The following is a 19,787-nucleotide window of genomic DNA, read 5'->3' on the forward strand; positions in this document are numbered from 1 at the left end:
TCAAGATTTGTCTGCTTACTTTTCTACAGAAGAAAATGGCATATTTCTTAATTTTTTGTTGAATAAATGATTGCAAAGTCACTGTTTCATTTTTCTTCAATTACAAGTAGCCCTCAACTTACGATAATTCCCAATATTTCTGTTGCTAAGCAAAGCAGTTGTTAAATGAATTGTGTCCCGTTTTATGACCTTTCTTGCTACAGTTGTTAAGTGAATCACTGCCGTTAAGTAACACGATTGTTAAGTGAATCTGGCTTCCCCGCTGAGTTTGCAAAAGGTCGCAAAAGGGAACCCTGGAACACTCCAGCCATCATAAACGCAGCCCAGGTGCCAAGCATCCAAATTTTGATCACATGACCATGGGGATGCTGCAATAGTCGCAAGCGTGGAAAAGTGGCCGTAAGTCACTTTTTTCAGAGCTGTTGTAACTTTGTTGGGTCACTAAATAAATGGTTGTAAGTGGAGGACTACCTGTATATTATCTTTGCCTTTTATATACTCTGAAGATAAAATATTGATATTTTTGAAAATATTTCTCTTAAAAAAGAGAAAGCAAGCGTACACGGAGTATATTTACTTTTTGACATGACTGAAACTAATTAATGGAGTGCAACATTACTAAAAAGACTGAACTAGAATAAGATTCCAGAAACCAGTACCAGTCACTTCTAAATAATAAAACCATCTACAAATTAAAATAAAGTGTCCCACAGAGTTTTTCAGAAAAGTTAAGAATTTTTAGCAAAGAACAAAACATCTAAGGAATCAAAGCAATTACCCTGATTAATTGAACTAATTGGTATGCAGTCCAGCAGCCAAGCCTCTAGGAGTACAGGGTACCTCAGGGTACAGAAAGCTAGGCTACAAATGTTTGTAAGAAAGCAAATAAAGCGTGCCCTTGTCTTTTTACACACAATACTCTCAAAGAATAAATCCACATCACCAACCGACCTCCTCAAGGACTTGCTCACCTCTTCTACCCAAACTATGGCAGATGCACATGCAAAAGGTCTAGGAGTAAAACAATTGCATGGCAGCTAATGGGAAAGAGTTGTCATTTTGATTTTGCAGAGCCACTGCCAGTCAGAGCAATAAAGCTGAGGTAAATGATCTAGTATAACACAGCTTTCTAAGTTTATTTTTTTCTGGGTCTAATTTCTTCCTTGGGGAGAAAAACCTAGTTTTTTCTTGTTCACTGGAGCTTTCCCCCATCTGGGGGCCTCAAAAGGTGTGGCACTATATGTCCTACAGTCTGCAGATACCTGGGCCAGCTATGACAGCCAGCATTTCTGTACTGCAATCTGCAGACTCCGTCACTCCTTTTTGGTGGGTTGCCTTCCTTCATTATAAACCTCCCTCACTTCCCTTTCAGAGGGGACAATCTTCCTTCTGAGCCATCCACTGGGATACTGGGGCACGGCTAACCTGGTCTAGACCCAAGGGAGCACAAATAAAACTCAAGTAAGTTTAGAAGAGAAAGCAGCAGCTTACGCTTTTTTCTATTCAGTTTGACAGCAGGCAGAAAGTACAACAGATTTAAGTTTAAGTTTAAGTTTAAGTTTATTGCATTTATATCCCGCCCTTCTCCTGGTGGACTCAGGGCGGCTTACAGCCAATTAAAAACAGAACAATTGATACAATATACAAAATTAAAACAAATTAAAAANAAAAATATATTTAAATAGGCCTTTCTTATTTTTAAAAGTTGATTAAAAATCCAATAATAAAATATCCCTAGGCCTCTGCCTCTTCCAATGCCCAGAGCACACTGAGAGGCTCCCAGTTATCTGGCATACACAGAGGATATGGTGGTGAGAAGGATTACTCATGGCCACAAATTATGGCCAGCTACCTTGCCAAGTGAAAATTCATAAACCCCTGATGACTACATTTATAAAAACCATTCCTTGAAGCGTTAAGTAATAGCTCAGGAGAAGGTGTAATGCATGCATGTCACTAAAGCAACATTTAAATTATGCTTACGATGAACAGGAAAGGCAAAACACACAGTGGTTATTCCTTCTCTCCCACCCAAAAACAACATTCATCGTAGTGAGTGGTGTCTCCATTTCTTCAATAGCAGAATAAATAAAAACCACTATTAAACTTCAACAACTAATATGAACTTTAGTAACTTACTTGTAGGGACTTTTTAATCTTCAAATCCTTTTATTAACATTAAGTAATTAACCCTTGCAGCACCAGCAGTTTGTGATGTATTATTCCCATTTTACTAATGGAAAAAAATGGAAAACAGAGATTAAATTATTTGTCCAGTAAAAGCAAGCAGTAATCAATGAGCAAATAGATTTGAAGCCACCTTAGAACTGTCCTGTACTTATGTACCAGGAGAAGCCCTAGAAATCTCAAAAGGTAAATCCTCCCACCCCATTTACTCTCTAGTCTCCCCATCCCTCTCCTGCCGGAGTCTTCTCAAAGCCCCAGTCGTTGCAGCACCGCTACTTCTCTTCCCTGTTTACCGCTACCGTCTCCTTGCCCATTATTTCTATTGTGCCACATTTTAAACAGTCAGTTTTCCAGAATGTACTTGTGTATTTAATCAAGTCATGATAGAACCGAATTCGACCACAGGGAAAGCGCTTAAAAACTACGGACTTGGCCGCCGTTTCCCCACCCGGCCGCGAGCGGGTGAAGCGGCCCAAGACAGGCAAACTCTGGCCCGGCTTCCGCTCCGGGGGTCTCGGACTCCCCGCCCGCCGAGACGAAGCCCCGGCGCCCCGGCTTCACGGGGCCCGCCGCCTCCCCGGCGCTGGCCGCGGGGAACAAAGGCGGCTCCCCGGCCCCAAGGGCTCCTCCCGCCGCCCGGGGGGGAAGAGCGCGCCTCCGGGGCTCGGCCAGGGCAAACGCTCCGGGCGCTTCGGCGGCTCCTGGCGGGATCGTCCGGCGGAGACTCCCCGCGCGCGGATGACCTTGGGCCGCCGCTTCCGCCCGCCTCGCGGGCCCGGTTGCTAAGGGCCCGACGGAGCCCACCAGGCGCGGCGGAGGCGGCACTCGCCGGCCCGGCCCGGAGGCGCCCGCGCCGCAAGAGCAACAGGGGCGCCCGTGGCGCCCAGCTCGGCCTAGGCCGGCGGGGGCGGGCGGAAGGCCTGCGCGGGAGCCCCGGGCCACGGGCGCGCTGCCCGAGCCCGCCGTTGCCGCCGCCGCCGCCGCCTCCCGCGCCGCTCGCGGCGGTTACCTGCGAAGCGCTGAGAGGAAGGTGCGGCAGGCCGGCGCCTCCCCGCCGCCGGAGCCCGGCACCGCGGCGGCAGGGCAGCCCAGGCTCGGCAGGCCTCCCCCGCCGCGCGGGTCGCACCAAGCGCCGCCGCCGCCGCCGCTGCCGCCGCCGGGGCTCGGTCGCGCTCAGCAGCCACAGCAGCGGCCGGTCGCCATTTCCCGCCTACCGACCTGCTGCACCGCGCGGAAGGACCCGGATGCTGGCGGGGGAGGGAAGGCGCGAGCCCAGCGGCCTGCCTGATGCCGCCACTGCGCAGGCGTGCGGGCGGGGCGGGGCGGGGCGGCCGAGGCGGGCGGTCTTTCCGTGCGGGGCTCCGCGCAGGGCCGCCGGGGTCGCCTTCGGAGAGCAGCAGGGCCCAGGCCGCGGGGAGCGCCTGCCGGCCGGCGCGGACAACAAAGCGCGGCGGCGGCGGCGGCGGCAAGCGGGGCGAGGCCCGCGAGAAAGCGGCTTCTCTGCGCGAGGGGGCTTCTGCCCTCCGCTGCCCGGGTTGGAGGGCGGGCGGCCGGGGCCGCAGGGCTGGAGAAAGCCGGAGCCCCCCGGCGAGGTTTCCCCAGGAAAGCGGGGCCGAGCCGAGGCGCGTCGCGTCTTGGCCGGGCGCTGCTCCAGCTGTAGGCGTCGCCTGCCCTCCGCAAAGCTTCCCGAGGGTTTCCCTGTTAAGGGGCGGCCGAGACTCCCCGTCGGTGAGCCACTCGGGCTGACCCTGGATCCGGCGCCTTTTTCCTGGACAGAAGCAGGAGCCCCGGGGCACGGCACGGCTAGATGCCCAGGGGTCCCGCACCGGCTTCGGCTCCACATGCATGAAGTGTAGCCAGGCAGCCCCCCCCCCGGAGTAGCAGAGTGCCCGCAGACCGGCACAATGGCAGGACGTGCACCAGAGGCCTCTCTGGCCAGCATGGACGGCTGCAGATGGAGACGGAGGAGTGACCAGTGGGGCTCAATCTTGGGGCCAGCGTTCAATACTTTCAATAAGGACAATGAGATTGATGGATTGCTTATCAAAATTGGAAAATGGAGATTGTAATTAATCTGGAGAGGGTGGAAAACTGGGCAGAGAGGACCAAAACAATATTTCACAGAGAAATGTAAGGGATTATATTTAAAGAGAAAACATGTACACATACACAACTCTGTTAGAAACAAAGTTGTGTCAAAGATGTGGGAAATCTTCATTTCCTTTCACTGTGTTGCCAAGAGGAGAGAGGAACACATAAAGGCAGACACAAACTACATTAAGCTTTTATTAAACCCTATTAAATGTTCAACTTCAACAGCAGATTCTTAACAAAATTACACCTAGCTTTGGAAATAGTTCTGTCATTTCATCAGTTGCAACATAAAGACAGACTGGGGGTGGGTGGGGGGTGAAGAACAGGACAGGGCTACAGATTCAGCCTTATATTTGTGTGCAAACCCAGCAGTTTTTTATAGCATAGGGGGGAAAAGTTGCAGGCAGAACAATTCCCCTTGAGGGACCCTGCTTTTGTCTCATGGCTCAAAAGAATCCCAGGCAGAGACTTCTATTTTAATTGTCAGAAATGAATACTTTTCTAATGCAATTCAGTGTAATGCAGTGATCACAAATGGATTTTATTCATCAAAAATGAACTTTAACCTGAGCCCAGAAATACAGGTGGCTCTCGCTTAATGACCACTCATTCAATAAGTCGACTTACAACAGCACTGAACCAAGTGGTGCTTCTAATTGGTCCTTTTACTTACAATGGTCAAAGCATACCTGCAGTTATGGGATCTCCATCTGGGTGCTCAGCAATCGACTCAACTATAATGTTGCAACATCCCACGGTGCCACAGTCGCTATCTGTGAGCTTCACTGCTGGCTTCCGGCAATCAAAGTCAAGGCAGTTACAAATGGCAGCCATGGGAATTGCAATTAGCAACACCACAGAATTTATTTAACAATGGCAACCAAAAATATTGAAACTGCCATACTAAGTAGCACATTCATGTGACATTGCGCTTTATGACTATATCACTTAGTGATGGCATTGGGAATTTCCACTCCCAATCGCTGTCCTTCAGCAAGAACGATCTGTAGTGAGAGACCATCAACCCTGACATATAGGACTTGAACATTTTATTCACAGTAGCCCTTGTTGATAAAATCATCAGGGTTAACAGCCTGTCACTGTCAGGACATAACAGTTGCTGTGAACATCCCAAAGTACTTGCTCCATCTGCCCCCCTCCCCCCGGGGAACAGACGATGCCCTTCGCTGAACATGTGTGACTGGGGACCCCTTTTCCATTTTCTTGCAGGACCCCTCCAGTCGTACTTTCGTTAAAAAGAGAACAGCATCACTCAGGAGCTGGACACAACGGGTTTAGGGAGGAATGAATTTAAAAAATCCAAGATTTCAGTTTTAAGCAAGTTTAAATAAATTAATCTATCACTGCATACAATCAAAGGCCACTGCTGTAAAGAAAAACACGGGTTAACGAATATAGCTTTTCAATGCTCAAAATACTGTTTGCCGATTCAGAGCCTAATAAAAATATATAAAATGAGAATACTTTTGCAAAACATTTGCTATGGGTAACGTTAAGTCATTCTCCTAGGGCTAACTTCCTGTATGATTTCACTGCCACATAGACCTTGCAGAGTTGTGTTAAACAAAGTTCTTTCATACACACATACAATCTATTTTCAGTCTTATTTTTTTCAAAATGAAATGTTACCATAAAATACAAGTCACAAGACGAGAGAAAACAATTTCCCTGCATGAATTAAATACATTGCTGTTTCAATGTTCCATCTATATATTTTTTTCTGCAATGAAGTCATGACTATGTATGAGATACAAACTGTACACATTCACTTTATTTCAGAAACATGTAAAATTATTTTGCAATGTTAATTTTTAACACAAAGATTACAGATAAAGAACAGTCTTACAGCCCAGTCCGGTAAATAACCCATTCCTCATCTTGTAGGACAAAGCATCTCTCTTATTTGCAAAGGGCTGGAACCCACTAGACGCACATGACTGCATTTTACCTTTTGCTTCCAAGGTTTCACGTCGGACAGCGCACTGCCTCTGGTCTCCTGGTTCTTTTGCCCCAAACACTGAAGGCTTGCAGAATCATCTCTCAGAAGAAAGTCATTGAGGCTTTAAAGGACATCATTAAAGCGTGGTTTCCCATAGTCCACCAGATCCATTTGGAGGTCCCGCTCCTCATCATCTGCAAGGCAAGGAGGAGAACCAACCTTCACTTCTCTCCTACAAATGGGCGAGAAGGGGGGAGGCAGGAGGAGCACCTGGCTGCAAAGGCTGCCTTTTCCTTTTCACACCTGGCTGGGATTGGGGTGCTGCAGTACTGCAACATCAACGCAACTGATGAGTCCAGATTTCTCAGCCCCTCAACTTGGTTTGGGAATTAAACAATGCACCCATTTGCCCATCAGACCTGTCTGTAACAGAAAACTGGACCAGATGGTTTTTTTCTTTTCTTTCCAATCTAACGACCATAGAGAAATGAATTATGTGAAGGATGTTGGGACTGCTCAGTTTATCTGACTCAAAACTGAACAGAACAGGATGCAATGTCGTGTGCAGGAAGAAGCTGGTCAAAGAAAGATGCCGTCTGAAATTGGACCAGAAAGACTGAGACCAAGTTTCCCCAATGACCCTTATGGAAGAAGCCAGGATTTGACAAGTGGCCAGCTTCTCCATCCTAAGCCCCATAGTCACACGACCAGAGCATGGGATTTTGAGATGTCCCTTGCCTGGCCTTAAGGGGATGAAGCCCAGGGTTGCTTTATGTTTTATAAAGCTTGAGTGCCCCCCCCCCCCCGCCTTTGCCTTACATGCTTCCTCCCAAGTGGGTCCAATTTTGAGGCCCAGCTGCTCTGGCTGCAGTAAGGCTGGTGCCATCTGCTGATTACTCACCCGATTTAGCCAGACATTCCAGAGGACTGAATTTCAGCAGTCTTGTATTTTATAACCTCACTTTCGCTTCATTGTTTAATGTGCCCCTCTCATCCTATTAAATCCTTTCCAAGTCCAATAGAAGACAAAATTTGAAGCTCAGGATTGAACTGTGAAGTCCTTGGTGCTCTCTGAACTTGTTTTCTTGCAGAGATTTTATTACCCAACTAAGTAACACTTACAATGCTATAAGGCAGGGGTCCCCAACCCCCGGTCCATGGACCAGCACCGGTCCGCAGCATGCCAGCAAACAGGCCGCACAAACAAGCAAAGCTCCATCCTTGGGATGTAGGCAGTATTCAAAACCACACCCCCTCTGGTCCGCGGAAAAACCTTTCTCCATGGCACCAGCCAAATAATGGAACTCTATACAAATCCCAAGAGTTTTTTTTTTACATGATGAAGTTAAGTGAATGGGATGGAGATAAGGCCCAAGCTCACCTTGGACGTCTTCTTCACCACCATCACCATCCTCTTCCTCATTGTAGGCCAGCTCAGCCTGCTTGTCTGCCTCATACTCACCCACGTTCCCATCGTCCCCATTATAATCCGCCAGTTTAGATCCATGCTGAGGATCAACGGGGGACTCATTCTCATCAAAGAACCGGCCTGTGAAGTAGGCAAAGGATCAGTCAGAAGCCAGGAGAAGGGGGGAGGGAGGGCAGAGAGAACAGGGGAGGCTTCAGTGTCAGCCCTTCGGGAAGCTGTAAAAAGGAACTTGCAGCTCCTCCAGCACCAGAAACCCCAGAAAGGTGAGTATTCTTTATACAGAACTTCATAGGGAAAAAAAATCACAATATGAGTCAAGAGTAGACATTTCGCTTCGTGTCCCAAGATCCTTACTTCTGTTGTGAGGGAAAGCAATATCGCCTTCTTTGGCTAAATAACTAGCAAGATGGGTCCAAAATCTGACGTGTTGTACAAATCCTGTTTTTGTCACAGAACGGTTACTTTTCAAGGTTCAATTTGCTGTGTTTTTCATGCAGAGATTTTAAATGCTTGCTTTAAATGAAGGCAATTTATACCGGTTGGATACTTTTTAAGCATACCTTGACCTCCATTTATCAGAGCTGATGAAAACGTCTGGTCAATTATTTACAATAATTAACATACTCCAGCCTATAGAAAATTCCCAATATTTTAGAAAAGTACAAATTGTGAAACAAGTTTTTGTTTTCTCCAAGCATTACGTTGCTTGATTCCAACGCATTTAATAAGTTCTTTTCTTATTTGCCGACAAAATGTTGTTCCAGTGGCTGACTAGATCACCTAGGTGCTCTCTGGCAAACCTGAGGTGGGTAGCAATGTGCTTTCTGGCATCTTCCCATGCCCATCACTCTCATGCAGTGTTTTTCTTATGGCACATGGTATCATGCACACTGACATCAGGCAGCGTAAAAATGGTCTTTAGATCCTTTTTGTGTTCATGATTTAGATTTGCAACTTCCACAAGTTTACATCATGAACCCAAGAGTTTGAAGAAGGCAATCAATATGTGAGATGGGAGGTTATTTTGTTTTGTTTAAAGAGCAGGAACCCTCCAACTCACCCCTGATGGCCATCTCAAATTTGAACATCTGATTCATTAGTCCCTTAAGAGAGGCTAATTATCCTAGAGCTTGGTATACTTTTTCCAGCAAAGACAGTTTATGTTAGCTGCATGCATTCCATATAGACATAAAACACTGCAGAGTACACTTCCTTTGTTTCATCAGAAGCCATTTCTGGATAGGACTTACACAAAGCTCTGATCACAGCACTGCAGGATGATGGAGTCACAAACCTCATACCACTGGTGGACCATGAGCTTCCCTAGCATGTTGAGTAGGAGGTCTAGAAGGTAGAGCTCAGAGCTTCTGAGATGAGTTTATAGTGCAGCAATTAATGGCTAAGATTTTTAAAAACAAAGACATCTGAATACAAATATACTTAAAACAGTCAGCTGGTAGATATTAGGTGTTTTAATGAACTTGAGATAACACATGCAATTATGCTCAATGATCATGGTCTGACTCACTTTGCTTCATTCTCTGAAAGTTGTTGACTCTCTCCTTGGAAGCCTGTTTTGCAAGCTGTTTTTTGGTTCTTTGAATGTCCAATGTGTGATCAGAAATTGCACGCTGAAGATAGTTTGCCGGTACCTGGTTTACCATGTCAGTATTACCCTCCAGTATTGCAGCTGGGGCAGACAAAAATACACAGTCAGAGTTCAAGGACACAGAGAAAAGTGTATAAAGCGCATGATGAAGGGCAAATCAACAAGATGTTCACCCAGTACACATGATCTCACCTGGAGCCAGATTTAGAGTACGGTTTTTTTCTGTGAAAACTTTTCCACCAGGCTGATGCTGATTTTGAGAAGTTGAAAAAAGTGGCTTCTTCAAAGCTAAAAACATAAATTCATACCATGACTCACAGGTGTAAAAACTAATTAAATGTATTACAAAGCAATTATTTAGTACTTGGTTCAAAGAGGCCCAAAAAATAATTCTGCTAAAGGCCAATGTTTGCAACAGGATCCAGCTATGGCTCTAAGCAAATGAAGATGTTCACCATAAATCTCCCTAGTTATAATGGTCATAATCCCGGTTCCTGGAGGAATCAGAGAATCCCCTCTGTATCCTAGTAGCCCTGAAGGGTTTGCGGATTATAGCATCCGCCAGCATTAACAACCAATGAATAAAAATGGGCAAGTCCAGATTTGGTGAAAAAACAGTGCATTTATTAACAAATATACATTAGCTCAAACTTGGGACTTGACAGTACACAGAAGTCCTCCGTCAACATAGCAATCTCTCAAAAGTTTTAAGAATCAAAAAAGTATCTAAAAAGGCTCCTCTTATTACAACCCATTTAAAAAGGAAGATCTTAAAAACATTTCCTAACCAGGATCAGGACTTCCATGAAGAAGTCCTGCCTTACAACCCCTCTCTCTCCTATTTCGGATCAGAATGGGACATTAAGTGGTTAGTGCCAACTGTCAATGCCAACTGAAAAACAACATAGTTAAGAACCCAGAAATAAGGCTGCAAATGTGTTTTACTGCATGTGTAAGGAAAACATCACCAATCTTATTTGTCAGAGTGGCATTTTTAAGTATCCTGGGTCCCATTTATCAGTTCAAATATCTGTCTATGGAGTGAGCAGAAATGCAAGAGAAAACCAACATTAGATTTGAGATACTAACCAGTGAGTGTATCTTCACCTTTGGCAGGGTCATTCTCTTCTATTCCAGGCATGCCTGCGTCATCTCCAGGTTTAATCTTTTCTGTGAAAACAAGATATTTTTTCCTTTGCTGCACCATCCACTGAAGCTCTACGACTGGTGCCTTCAGACTGTTCAATGGAAGGGAGTTGGAACGGTAACAGAGGAGAGTTACCTCACCTCCCATGTCCTGCTGCAGTCAGGTTAACCCCACCCCCAGCTGATGGAACTGTGCAGGGCCACCAGGTCTGTAGTCTGGCCAAGTAACTTGCCAGGCAGGTATTTGCCACCCTCCCATGAGTGCCAGAGGGACCCTGGTGCCTTACCACAGCTGTCCCAGACAGACCTTTGCCATCTGATATATTGTTGGTTGATGGTGCTTCATTCTTAACTTCGTTCAGTTTTTGAGTTGCCTTCACTGTTTTTGGACTCTCACTCAATCCTCTCTCAATGTCTTTGGTGAATTGGCTCCTGTGTGTGGCCTGCTGTGAAAATGTTCCTTAAGCATTAAAAGCTAAACTTACAAGGAAAATATTACTTTATCTTTAATTTAATCCAATGCTTCATATTTCATTTTTGGGATCAACATATAGAAATCATCCTGCTTTCTTTTCACCTTTGCCTCACCACTTTCTACAGCCCCAAGTGTAAAAAAATAAAAACTCTGCCTGGATACAGCAATTAGTGTCGCCAAGTCTGCTCCTTGCTAGTCCCACCTTATACCCATGTTGGGAGGCAGCAAAAGCAGGTAGGTGGCAGACTCCTGGGTTCATCCATCACAAAGAGAGCCATGTTACCTTCTGGTCCTGCAAAACCTGGTCCTCCAATTTTTTCATATCTTCTTCATGTTGTATTCTTAGTTCCTTGATTTGTTGCCCGCATTGAAAACTAGAACCAAGATGGAGAGCAGAATTTAGAACTGAGATTGACAGATTTTCTAGGCTCCCCACTATATTATTTATGATCTGCTTAGTAAGGTTCTTTTCTGTATAACACACTGAATATATTAAAAGGCCTTTATATGAAAGTAGACAACCCGATATCTACTGGGTCATTGTTTCAGAGATACTTCCTTACCAGTTTCCTCACTGCTTTCAAAAATGGCAGAGCTTCCAGTGTACTTGAAAAGGTCTTTTCAAAATTCAGGGAGATTGAGACATGTATCTGCCTTGAAAATACGCTATGATGAACTGTATAGTACAAAGATCAACCCTTGACCACAGGGAAAGGTTTTTACATTTTTCATTACATCATAAAATATTTTATAATTGTTACATCATAAAATATTTTATAAAATTTGCCAAATTTCAATTTGATGGGAGTCATAGGTTCCAAGATTTTGGATTCATTCTGTAACTTAGTCCAACTTGAGGTATCTTTGCTTAAAAACTGTTGCCCTTTGATACAGTTTCACCCAATTAAAGGTCACAGACAAATAGGAGAGTTGTGAGACTGACAGACAGGGTCTCTTAACTTTTTTGAGGCAATCCTTCACAAAAATCTTGATGAGTCACGAACCCGAGCAGAGTGGCATATATTTTTCACTCCCATCCTACTACAACACTAGTAAATTGACCATTTTACATTGTCTATTGACTTTGGAGAACTGCAATCTACTTGCAGATTTTATTTCTACAAAAAAGCAAAGCAAAACTTGTTCCATTTTCCTTCTCCTTAATAATTATAAAGCTGCATTGATCCATCAAGCAATACGGCTGAGGCCAAACATCTTAACCTATTTTATATAACAACTGCGAAAGAACATTAATGTTAAAATAATACTCAACACTGATCCTAAAGCTCATAAACAAATGAGCTGACCTGGCAGCAATGTCTTATAATTAGGTTACTTTTATTCACATTTAATCCCTCACCTTTCATACTCCAATCTTTTAAGAAGTTGTGTATTGTTTTTCTTGTATTCATGAAGATAGTCCTCTTGTTGTAGGAATTCTTGACGCAATTCTGCAAGTTGTTCTAAGCCAAAGTATAAACATTTGAACAATTTTAAAAATGCTCCATACTTTAAACTTAGCCTTGTTTTTTGCTGAGTAATTTTCCACAATAGTAATAAAAATATAAACGTTTACTGAAGTAAAATGAAAATGATGTACATTTCTGAATTCTTATTCCATGGCTACTTTATTACAAAATAGTAGAGTCTGTTACTTTTATATTTGAGGCCCATTAAAAAAGTCCAGAAGATGGCTTCCGGTTTTGACATCGTGGCAATGCAGGCGCAGGAAGACAGAGAAGGAGGGAGGCTGTTTAATAAATATCTTCCAAAAATATTTTAACTAAATTGTTTCTTTTTTTTTCAAATAATATACACAAAAATAGAGGAAGAATTATTTGATGATCCAAATGCACTGACTTGGAAAGTTAGTTGACAAAAGAAGAAAGCTAGAGTAAGATTGAAGGAAACAGAAGCTTTGACTTATTAGAGGGGATGTTATATTACCAATTAGATGTTTGAATATAGTTAAGAATAGATCGCTAGAAATAGAAGTATTATTATAACTAGATAGATAGGATTTGTAATCAAATATCATATCTTGGTAAGAAAAGGGAAATAAGAATATGCTAAGAACTTTGAATAAGGGAAGCTTTTAATTACCCAAAAATAACTTGTTCAGAAATTATAAATGATTGGGATATTTTGAACATGGATAGGGAATTAAAATTGAAAAAAGCAAAAATAGGATATAGACTGAATAAATGGATATTGGGTGCAAATGCAATTAAAATATGCTTTGGTTAGAAAAGATATTCTAAGCTGATATTATTGACACTATTAGAAAAATGTAACAAATGTTGATAGGCAAGTGTATATTTACTCACAACAATAAGAACTGTATTTGCTTAGTGTGGAAAAATGTCTATTACCAGAAGACGAGACGATGTACTGGAGGGTATAATATCGGATTTAGTTTGAAGAAGCTTATATGTAGCACAGAATCACTAATGGACTCAGTCATTAGGCACTTGATCGTAAAAATAAAAAAATAATGAAATATTTATTTTTAAAAAAGTCCAGAAGATAATGGATTTTTTCAGAGATGCTGCCTATCTATATCTAATATTCTAGTAAATTTATAATAGTTATGTAGCCAAATATTTTAAAGAGAAATTACCATAGTCCACAAAAAGTAGGAGATTACACCTGTAGCTATCTTTCAAAACATCAAGAGCGCACATTGCCTACTTGGTATTATATTTTACTGCTGTATGTTATTCAGTTATAAAATCATGTTTACACCAAGAACATTTACCCTTTAAGCGACGTATGTCTGCCATCTGGTACGATATATTGCTCTGAAGTTTGACCTAAAAACAAAAAGTAAGTAGTGAAGTAGTACAGATCCCTGTTCTGATAATAAAATTTTCTAGAATGAATGATTGTGAAAGCAGCTCTGACTAGGGCAGGGGGGTCAAACTGGTGGCCCATGGGCCGGATGCGTCACGCGCATGCCACGCCCACGCTGGCTCCGCAAAGGTAAAAAACATCGTAATATGTCGTGTGACCAGGGCGATGCTGCACAGGTTGTAACTAGGAAAAATGGTCATAAGTCACTTTATCCAGTGCCATTGCAACTTTGAACGGTCACTAAATGAGCTGTTGTAAGTCGAGGACTACGTGTATTGCTGGTAATGATTTTAGACACAGTTTTCGTCTTGTGCTGCACTCAGAATCTCTTGCTTCTGAAATGGGGGCACCATCAATTAGGTCAGGGGTAAGCAACCTTGGCTCTTTTATCACTCGTGGACTTCAACTCCCAGAATTCCTGAGCTATGCTCAGGAATTCTGGGAGTTGAAGTCCACGAGTGATAAAAGAGCCAAGGTTGCCTACCCCTGAATTCGGTAAACAGAAGGGACCCTCCTGTCCTTCGGGAACCGGCAAGAAGACACCGAGGCGTCTCCCACCGTCCCTTTCCTCTCGTCTTCCCACCAGCTGATGAGAGCCGCCTCCCTTGCAAAGCCCGGCAGAACAGCTGCTCTGAACCGGAGCTGCCCCGCCAGCGACCCTCCTCACCTTGCCCTCCTCGCACTTGCGGACCTGGCCGTCCCTGGCCTGGAGCTGGCTGCTCAGCCGGCTGCGCTCGGCCTCCTTCTGCTCCAGGGCCTTCTTGTGCGCCTCCACCTGCAGCAGCAGCTCCGAGTTCCTCTTCTCCAGGCGGCCCCGGGCCACATCGCCGCGCTTGGCCTGGCCCTGCAGCTCGGCCGCCTCCTCCCGCAGGGCCCTCTGGCGGGACGACGAGCTCCAGGCGTTGAAGGCCAGCGCCGCGATGACGAGCAGCAGCGCCGCGAAGAGGAAGGAGGGGAGGCGGCCGCCCCGCCGGTTGCTGCCGAACCCCGCCATGGGCCGGGCCGGGCGGCTCCTTCAGCGCCGGGCGGGACGGAAGGGCGGGGGAATCATGGGCAGCGCCCCCCTCCTCGGCCCGGCCTCACGCCGAGCGGCCGCCCGGGACCCCTCGCCGGAGCGCCGGAGGCTCCGCGCCCCGGATCCGGCGCCGCCACTGACGCGCCGAGTAGGAACCTCGCGGCCTGCGCCGAGGGGCTGCGGGGCGAGCCGGCTCCGACGCGCTGCGGCCTGAAGGTCCCGCGGGGCCGCTGCCGGAAGGGAGCCTCTCAAGGGCAAACCGCGGCGCCCCGCGAGCCCAGCTCGGGCCACCTGCCTCCCGGGGCGCCCCGCCCGGTGCCGCCTCCCAGGGCCGGGCCGGTCCGGATCGCGGAGGGGCCGAGGCTGAGCGGCCACGGGGAAGGAGGGAGCGGGAAGCCCCGCGAGGCGGCTAACGGCGCCCGCCCGCCTCCTCCTCCTCCGCAGCGGTCCGCCACTTCCGCGTCGCCCGACCGTCCGTCCCGCAGCCGCGCCTCTCGCGAGAAGAGCGGGGCCGCGCGCCCTCGCCGCGAGGTTTGCGAGGGACGCGGCGGGGCAGTCCCGCCCTCCGCTGCGTCAGAGGGCGGGGCGCGGCTGCGGGTTGGCTCCCTGGCTGCCCCCTCCAGGCTGGGCTGGACGCCTTTCGGCCTCGGGATGGACGTTGAGCCCCGGCATCCCTGCGTGCTGGCTGGGGCATTCTGGGAGTTGAAGTCCACGCGGCTTAAAGTCGCCGAGTTTGGAAAACCCCGGCTTAGCTTGGTGCTCCTCGATCTTGGCAACTTTAAGATGTGCCTTCAACTCGCAGAATTCTCCAGCCAGCCATGCTGCAGAATTCATGTTGAGGTTGACCCCGGCATTCCTGCATGATGGCTGGAGAATTCTGGGAGCTGAAGTCCCCACCTCTTAAAGTTGCTAAGCTTGAGAAACACGGCTTAGTTAAATGCCTGGAGAGCTGATAGGGGACTGAGAGAGGTGAGAGGTGAGAGGAGAGCAATTTTCCAGCGACCCCAGACCATTTCAGACAAATGGCTGTCCAGTCTCTTCTTAAAAACTTCCAGTGTTGGAGCATTCACCGCTTCTGGAGGCAGGTTGTTCCACTGGTTAATTGTTCTCACTGTCAGGAAATTCCTCCTTAGTTCCAGGTTGCTTCTCTCCTTGGTTAGTTTCCATCCGTTGCTTCTTATTCTGCCTTCTGATGCTTTGGAGAACAGCTTGACTCCCTCTTCTTTGGGGCAGCCCGAGATATTGGAAAGCTGCTGTCATGTCACCCCTCGTCCTTCTCTTCATTATACTAAACCAAGGGTTCCCAATGAGGGGTGTGAGATGATATTCCAGGGTGTGTGAAAACTTGGGTTTTCAAAATTATAATATATATGCATAATTCGTTGCTGTTATTCAAACTTTTGTAAGGGGTGCGAGAATATATCAGAAGCGTTCTAGGGGTGCGGGGTATAGAAAAGTTTGGGAGCCACTGTACTAGACCAGGGGTAGGCATCCTTGGCTCTTTTATGACTCGTGGACTTCAACTCCCAGAATTCCTGAGCCAGCATAGCTCAGCATGGAAACCTCCCTGGCTGGCTCAGGAATTTTGGGAGTTGACGTCCACGAGACATAAAAGAGCCAAGGCTGCCTACCCCTGGACTAAACCTACCCAATTCCAGCAGCCGTTCTTTATGTCAGTAGAGACTGCAGTTCTTAATGCAGCCAGTGGGGGGCAACAAATCAATAACATTTTCTATCTCTTAACCAAGGAAATTATTCTCCTGTTACTGATAAAGAAAAAAATCTCAACACTTAAATCTTCCACAGCAGTTTTAAAAAAAAACATGTTTAAGATATGTATTCCCCCATAGTGTCATTTTTGTGTAAGAAAAAATTTCAAAATGCTATTTTACACAACAGGCATACCAACCATCTCAAATTCATAGAGACATAGCAGCAGAGATATATCTTGAATTATATTAATTAGAAGAGATGCTGTGTATGAATATTCCAAAAGATCCCAGGAAAGATAGTGTATCTTACATATTATGTTGTCCAAAATACAGTACTTGTTAAAAGACATACTTAATGATAGGAGTAGTATTACTTTTATTTACAATAACATAATACCAATAACATAAGAATATAATTCCAGATTCAGGAAACTAAAACCTCCACCCTTTAACTAAAAATTACATCTTTTACAATGATTCCTTCAGAATTTAAAGCAAGGATTTAAAGAACAGTATATTGAGCTTTTAACATGCTTTCCAGATAAGGGAACTCCATGTAAAATTTATTTTTATATTATATATTATTAATATAAAGAGAGAGAGAGTTTGGTCTGGTGGTTAAGGTACCAGGTTGGGAAACTTGGGGGACCATGAGTTCAAGTCCTGCCTTAGCTAATAAAAGGCAACTTGGGCCACTTGCTCTCTCCCAGTCAAACCCACTTCACATGATTGAACTCGCGACTGGCACGACTCGCTTCCCCCGCTGCCTCCCCGACCCCGGAGGCGCTGGACTCCCCGGGAGCCCCTCCGCAGCGGCTCCGCATCCCCAGCGCCGCGTCCCGCCGCGATCCTCCTCGAGGCGCCCGGGGACCGCTCTGTCCGGCGTCCACGGCAAGGAGCTTCCCCCGAAGCGGCGGCCCGCCCGAGACCGAGCGAGGTAGCCGCACCCGGGACCGCCGCTTCCTCGCGGGGGCGCCGCGCTCTGGCCCTGCGGGTGGCGTCCACCGCGGCTACGGCTGCCGGGCCCCGCCGGAGAGGCCAAGCGCCCCCCCGGCCCCCCGAGCGGAGCGGCACATTGGTCTGCGCGCGAGATCGTCAGAGGCGGCGCCGGGCCCGGATTGGCCTCGGCGGCCACGAACCGGCGGGCCTAGCTGGGCGCCGCCCCCCCCGCGCCCCCCCTCCCGCAGCCGAAAGCCGCGCCGCTCGCTGCCTGCCTGCCTGCCTGCCTGCCTGCCTGCCTGCCGGCGTGCCCCCCTCTCGCCCAGCCGGGCTTTGTGCGAGCCCAGCCGAGGCAGGCGGCGGCGGCGGCACCGACCCTCCTCGCCCGCCAGGCAGCCACCTGCTCCGGCCATGTGAAGGCGCGCGCCGCGCAGCCCCGGCGCCGGCCAAGATGCTGAGCCGGCTGATGAGCGGCAGCAGCAGGAGCCTGGACCGCGACTACCCCTGCACCGTCCGCCTCCTCGACGACAACGAGTACTCCTGCACCATCCAGGTGGGGGCGCCGCGCGGGCCGGCGGGCGGGCGGGCCGTCCTCGGGGTCGTGAGCTGGGCGGGCGGGCGGCTCGCCGGGCCTGCCGCTGCCAGGNGCCAGGAGGGGCTGCGGGGCCGGCCGTGCCCGGCGGCGATGCGTGCCTAAGCGCAGCGGGGAAGAAACTTCTGTCCGGGGAGGCGCGGCGGGGGGCGGGCCGGGCGAGGGCGCCGCTGCGGGACGGGGCCTCTCCGCCGACCGGACCCTCCCGGGGACTCTCGCCCGGGACGAAGCGAGGCCGGCACGGCCGCGAGGCTGCGACCGGGGAGGGCGCCGTGGTGGCCAGGCGGGACCGGCCCGGCGGAGATGGTGCCGGGCTGGTTTCAGGGCTGCCCGGCGAGGCTCCGGAAGCGCCTTTTGCTGCGCCTGGCCTGGGACGGCGCGGGACTCGGGCGCGAAAGCTCCGCCGCCGGGGCCGGTTCCGGGGCGGCGACAGAAGCGGCGTTGGGCAGCGGGGCGGTCCGGCGGGCTGCGGGGCCCCGGCCGGGCGCCTCCTGGGTCGCCGCTGGTCCTGCAGCCCAAGTGCTGGCTGTGCCTGGAGCCCGAGAGAAGCGGCGTCTCCTGAGCTGGTCGGCCGTTTGGCTTGTTCCCCTGCCCGCCCCCCCCCTTCCCGGCCGGTAGGAGAGAACGGCGGCCTTTTGGTCGGAGAGGGATGAGCTGCTTGAGGGAAGCCCCTCGGTTGAAGGGCCGCCGGTTGCTGCGCCGCGGCTGCTCTTCTTGGGGGCGGTCAGTGTCTGGGGACCCAGCCGAGGCCCCCGGGGGAGGCTGCCGAGTCCAGGCTCGGCCTAGGAATCCTCCCCCCTTCTGGGCTCTGCAGGTGCTGCTGGAAGAGCCCCGGGCCCCTGGCCCCCCTTCCCTTTGCCCGTGGAGGATATTCCCAGTACTGAACTGGTTTTGTGCTCTCAGCCCCCTGGTCCGGCCATCAGGAAGGCTGCTTTACTGGGTAGCGTGATGGATGCTCCCAGCCATTGTGACAGTCGGGGAACTGGGCTGAGTGAGATGTATGGAAACAGTTGTTCGGGTTTAGCAGAAGGGCCTGGCTCTGGCCCCTTTTGAGCCGGGGTCAGGCCCCACAGTTGGCTTGCCCCTTCCTCGGGACCTGGGCCCCTCAGCCAGATGCTCACAGACCCAGCAGAGCGGAGCCCTTGACAGGGTTGGTGTTCGGTTGCGAGCTGCACCCAGAGGCTCTGCCGCAAGATTCGACTCCAGCTCCTCATCCTGCTCTTGTGCTGGCCTCAGGGACACCGGATCTGTGCTGGCAGGGCGGAGGAGGCGCTCTCGGGGCTGGAACGGCAAGCAGAACCCTGGAGGGCAGCAGTGCAAGGTCGCCCGGGCATCGCTGGATGGCTTTGATCGTCACTCTAAGGGCAAAGAGAAGCCGGCTCTGCAGAGGCTTTGGCCCGTTCTGGGCTTCCACCCTCAGTGGGCGCGGGCGGTTCCCAAACGCTTCCTTTCCAAACATTTCTGACCTGGGAGTAAACCGCATCTGCAAAATGGGAATGTCCCCTAAGAGACCTTGCTTGCAGAGAGAGAGAAAGAGGGAGGGTGCTGGAGGTCATTCTGGGGGGAAAGACGAAACACACAACTTTTTTCCTGACTTGGGGCTGGGATTTTGTTGGGTGTGCTGGTTTTAAAGTAGGCTGCACGTTGCCACTTAAAAACAAATAGGTGCCTGTATGCATTTCCTAGAATGTATTTTTCATTATTTTGATTATGTGAGGAACTGGATTTTAATCAGAACACGTGACTATAAAATCCCTGCAGCTGTTTGGCATTTCG

The 19,787-nt window shown here is 48.8% G+C and overlaps 2 protein-coding genes across 4 annotated transcripts in view; one reads left to right on the forward strand and one right to left on the reverse strand.

Moving 5' to 3' along the window:
* Positions 1 to 6,047: 6,047 nt before the first annotated feature.
* On the reverse strand, positions 6,048 to 14,747 carry CASC4 (cancer susceptibility 4). Its single transcript, XM_015811901.1, has 10 exons — positions 14,421 to 14,747; positions 13,659 to 13,713; positions 12,261 to 12,363; positions 11,184 to 11,274; positions 10,733 to 10,871; positions 10,369 to 10,449; positions 9,472 to 9,567; positions 9,199 to 9,360; positions 7,623 to 7,790; positions 6,048 to 6,435 (listed from the first exon to the last, which is right to left on the reverse strand). Exons 1-10 carry the CDS (start codon positions 14,745 to 14,747, stop codon positions 6,365 to 6,367), a joined length of 1,293 nt encoding a protein of 430 aa, XP_015667387.1. The 3' UTR covers positions 6,048 to 6,364.
* A 3,123-nt stretch (positions 14,748 to 17,870) lies between these two features.
* Positions 17,871 to 19,787, forward strand: part of FRMD5 (FERM domain containing 5) — a 40,485-nt gene continuing 38,568 nt past the window's right edge. For all 3 annotated transcript variants that reach the window (XM_015811927.1, XM_015811928.1, XM_029283336.1), the window contains exon 1: positions 17,871 to 17,972. In XM_015811927.1, coding sequence (XP_015667413.1) covers positions 17,871 to 17,972 — 102 coding nt within the window. The remainder of the gene's footprint in view (positions 17,973 to 19,787) is intronic.

This window comes from Protobothrops mucrosquamatus, unplaced genomic scaffold (genome assembly GCF_001527695.2).
Source record: "Protobothrops mucrosquamatus isolate PMUCROS unplaced genomic scaffold, P.Mucros_1.0 scaffold56, whole genome shotgun sequence".
In the NCBI taxonomy this organism is placed as follows: Eukaryota; Metazoa; Chordata; class Lepidosauria; order Squamata; family Viperidae; genus Protobothrops; species Protobothrops mucrosquamatus.

Bases quoted from the DNA above. Each gene is read 5' to 3' on its own strand.
- CASC4 (XM_015811901.1), bottom strand. From the start codon at position 14,747: ATGGCGGGGTTCGGCAGCAACCGGCGGGGCGGCCGCCTCCCCTCCTTC. The intron at 13,714-14,420 runs GTGAGGAGGGTC...TTTTGTTTTTAG, and splicing joins GCAAGTGCGAGGAGGGCAAG to GTCAAACTTCAGAGCAATAT. The intron at 12,364-13,658 runs GTAAATGTTCTT...ACTTTGGCTTAG, and splicing joins AGACATACGTCGCTTAAAGG to AACAACTTGCAGAATTGCGT.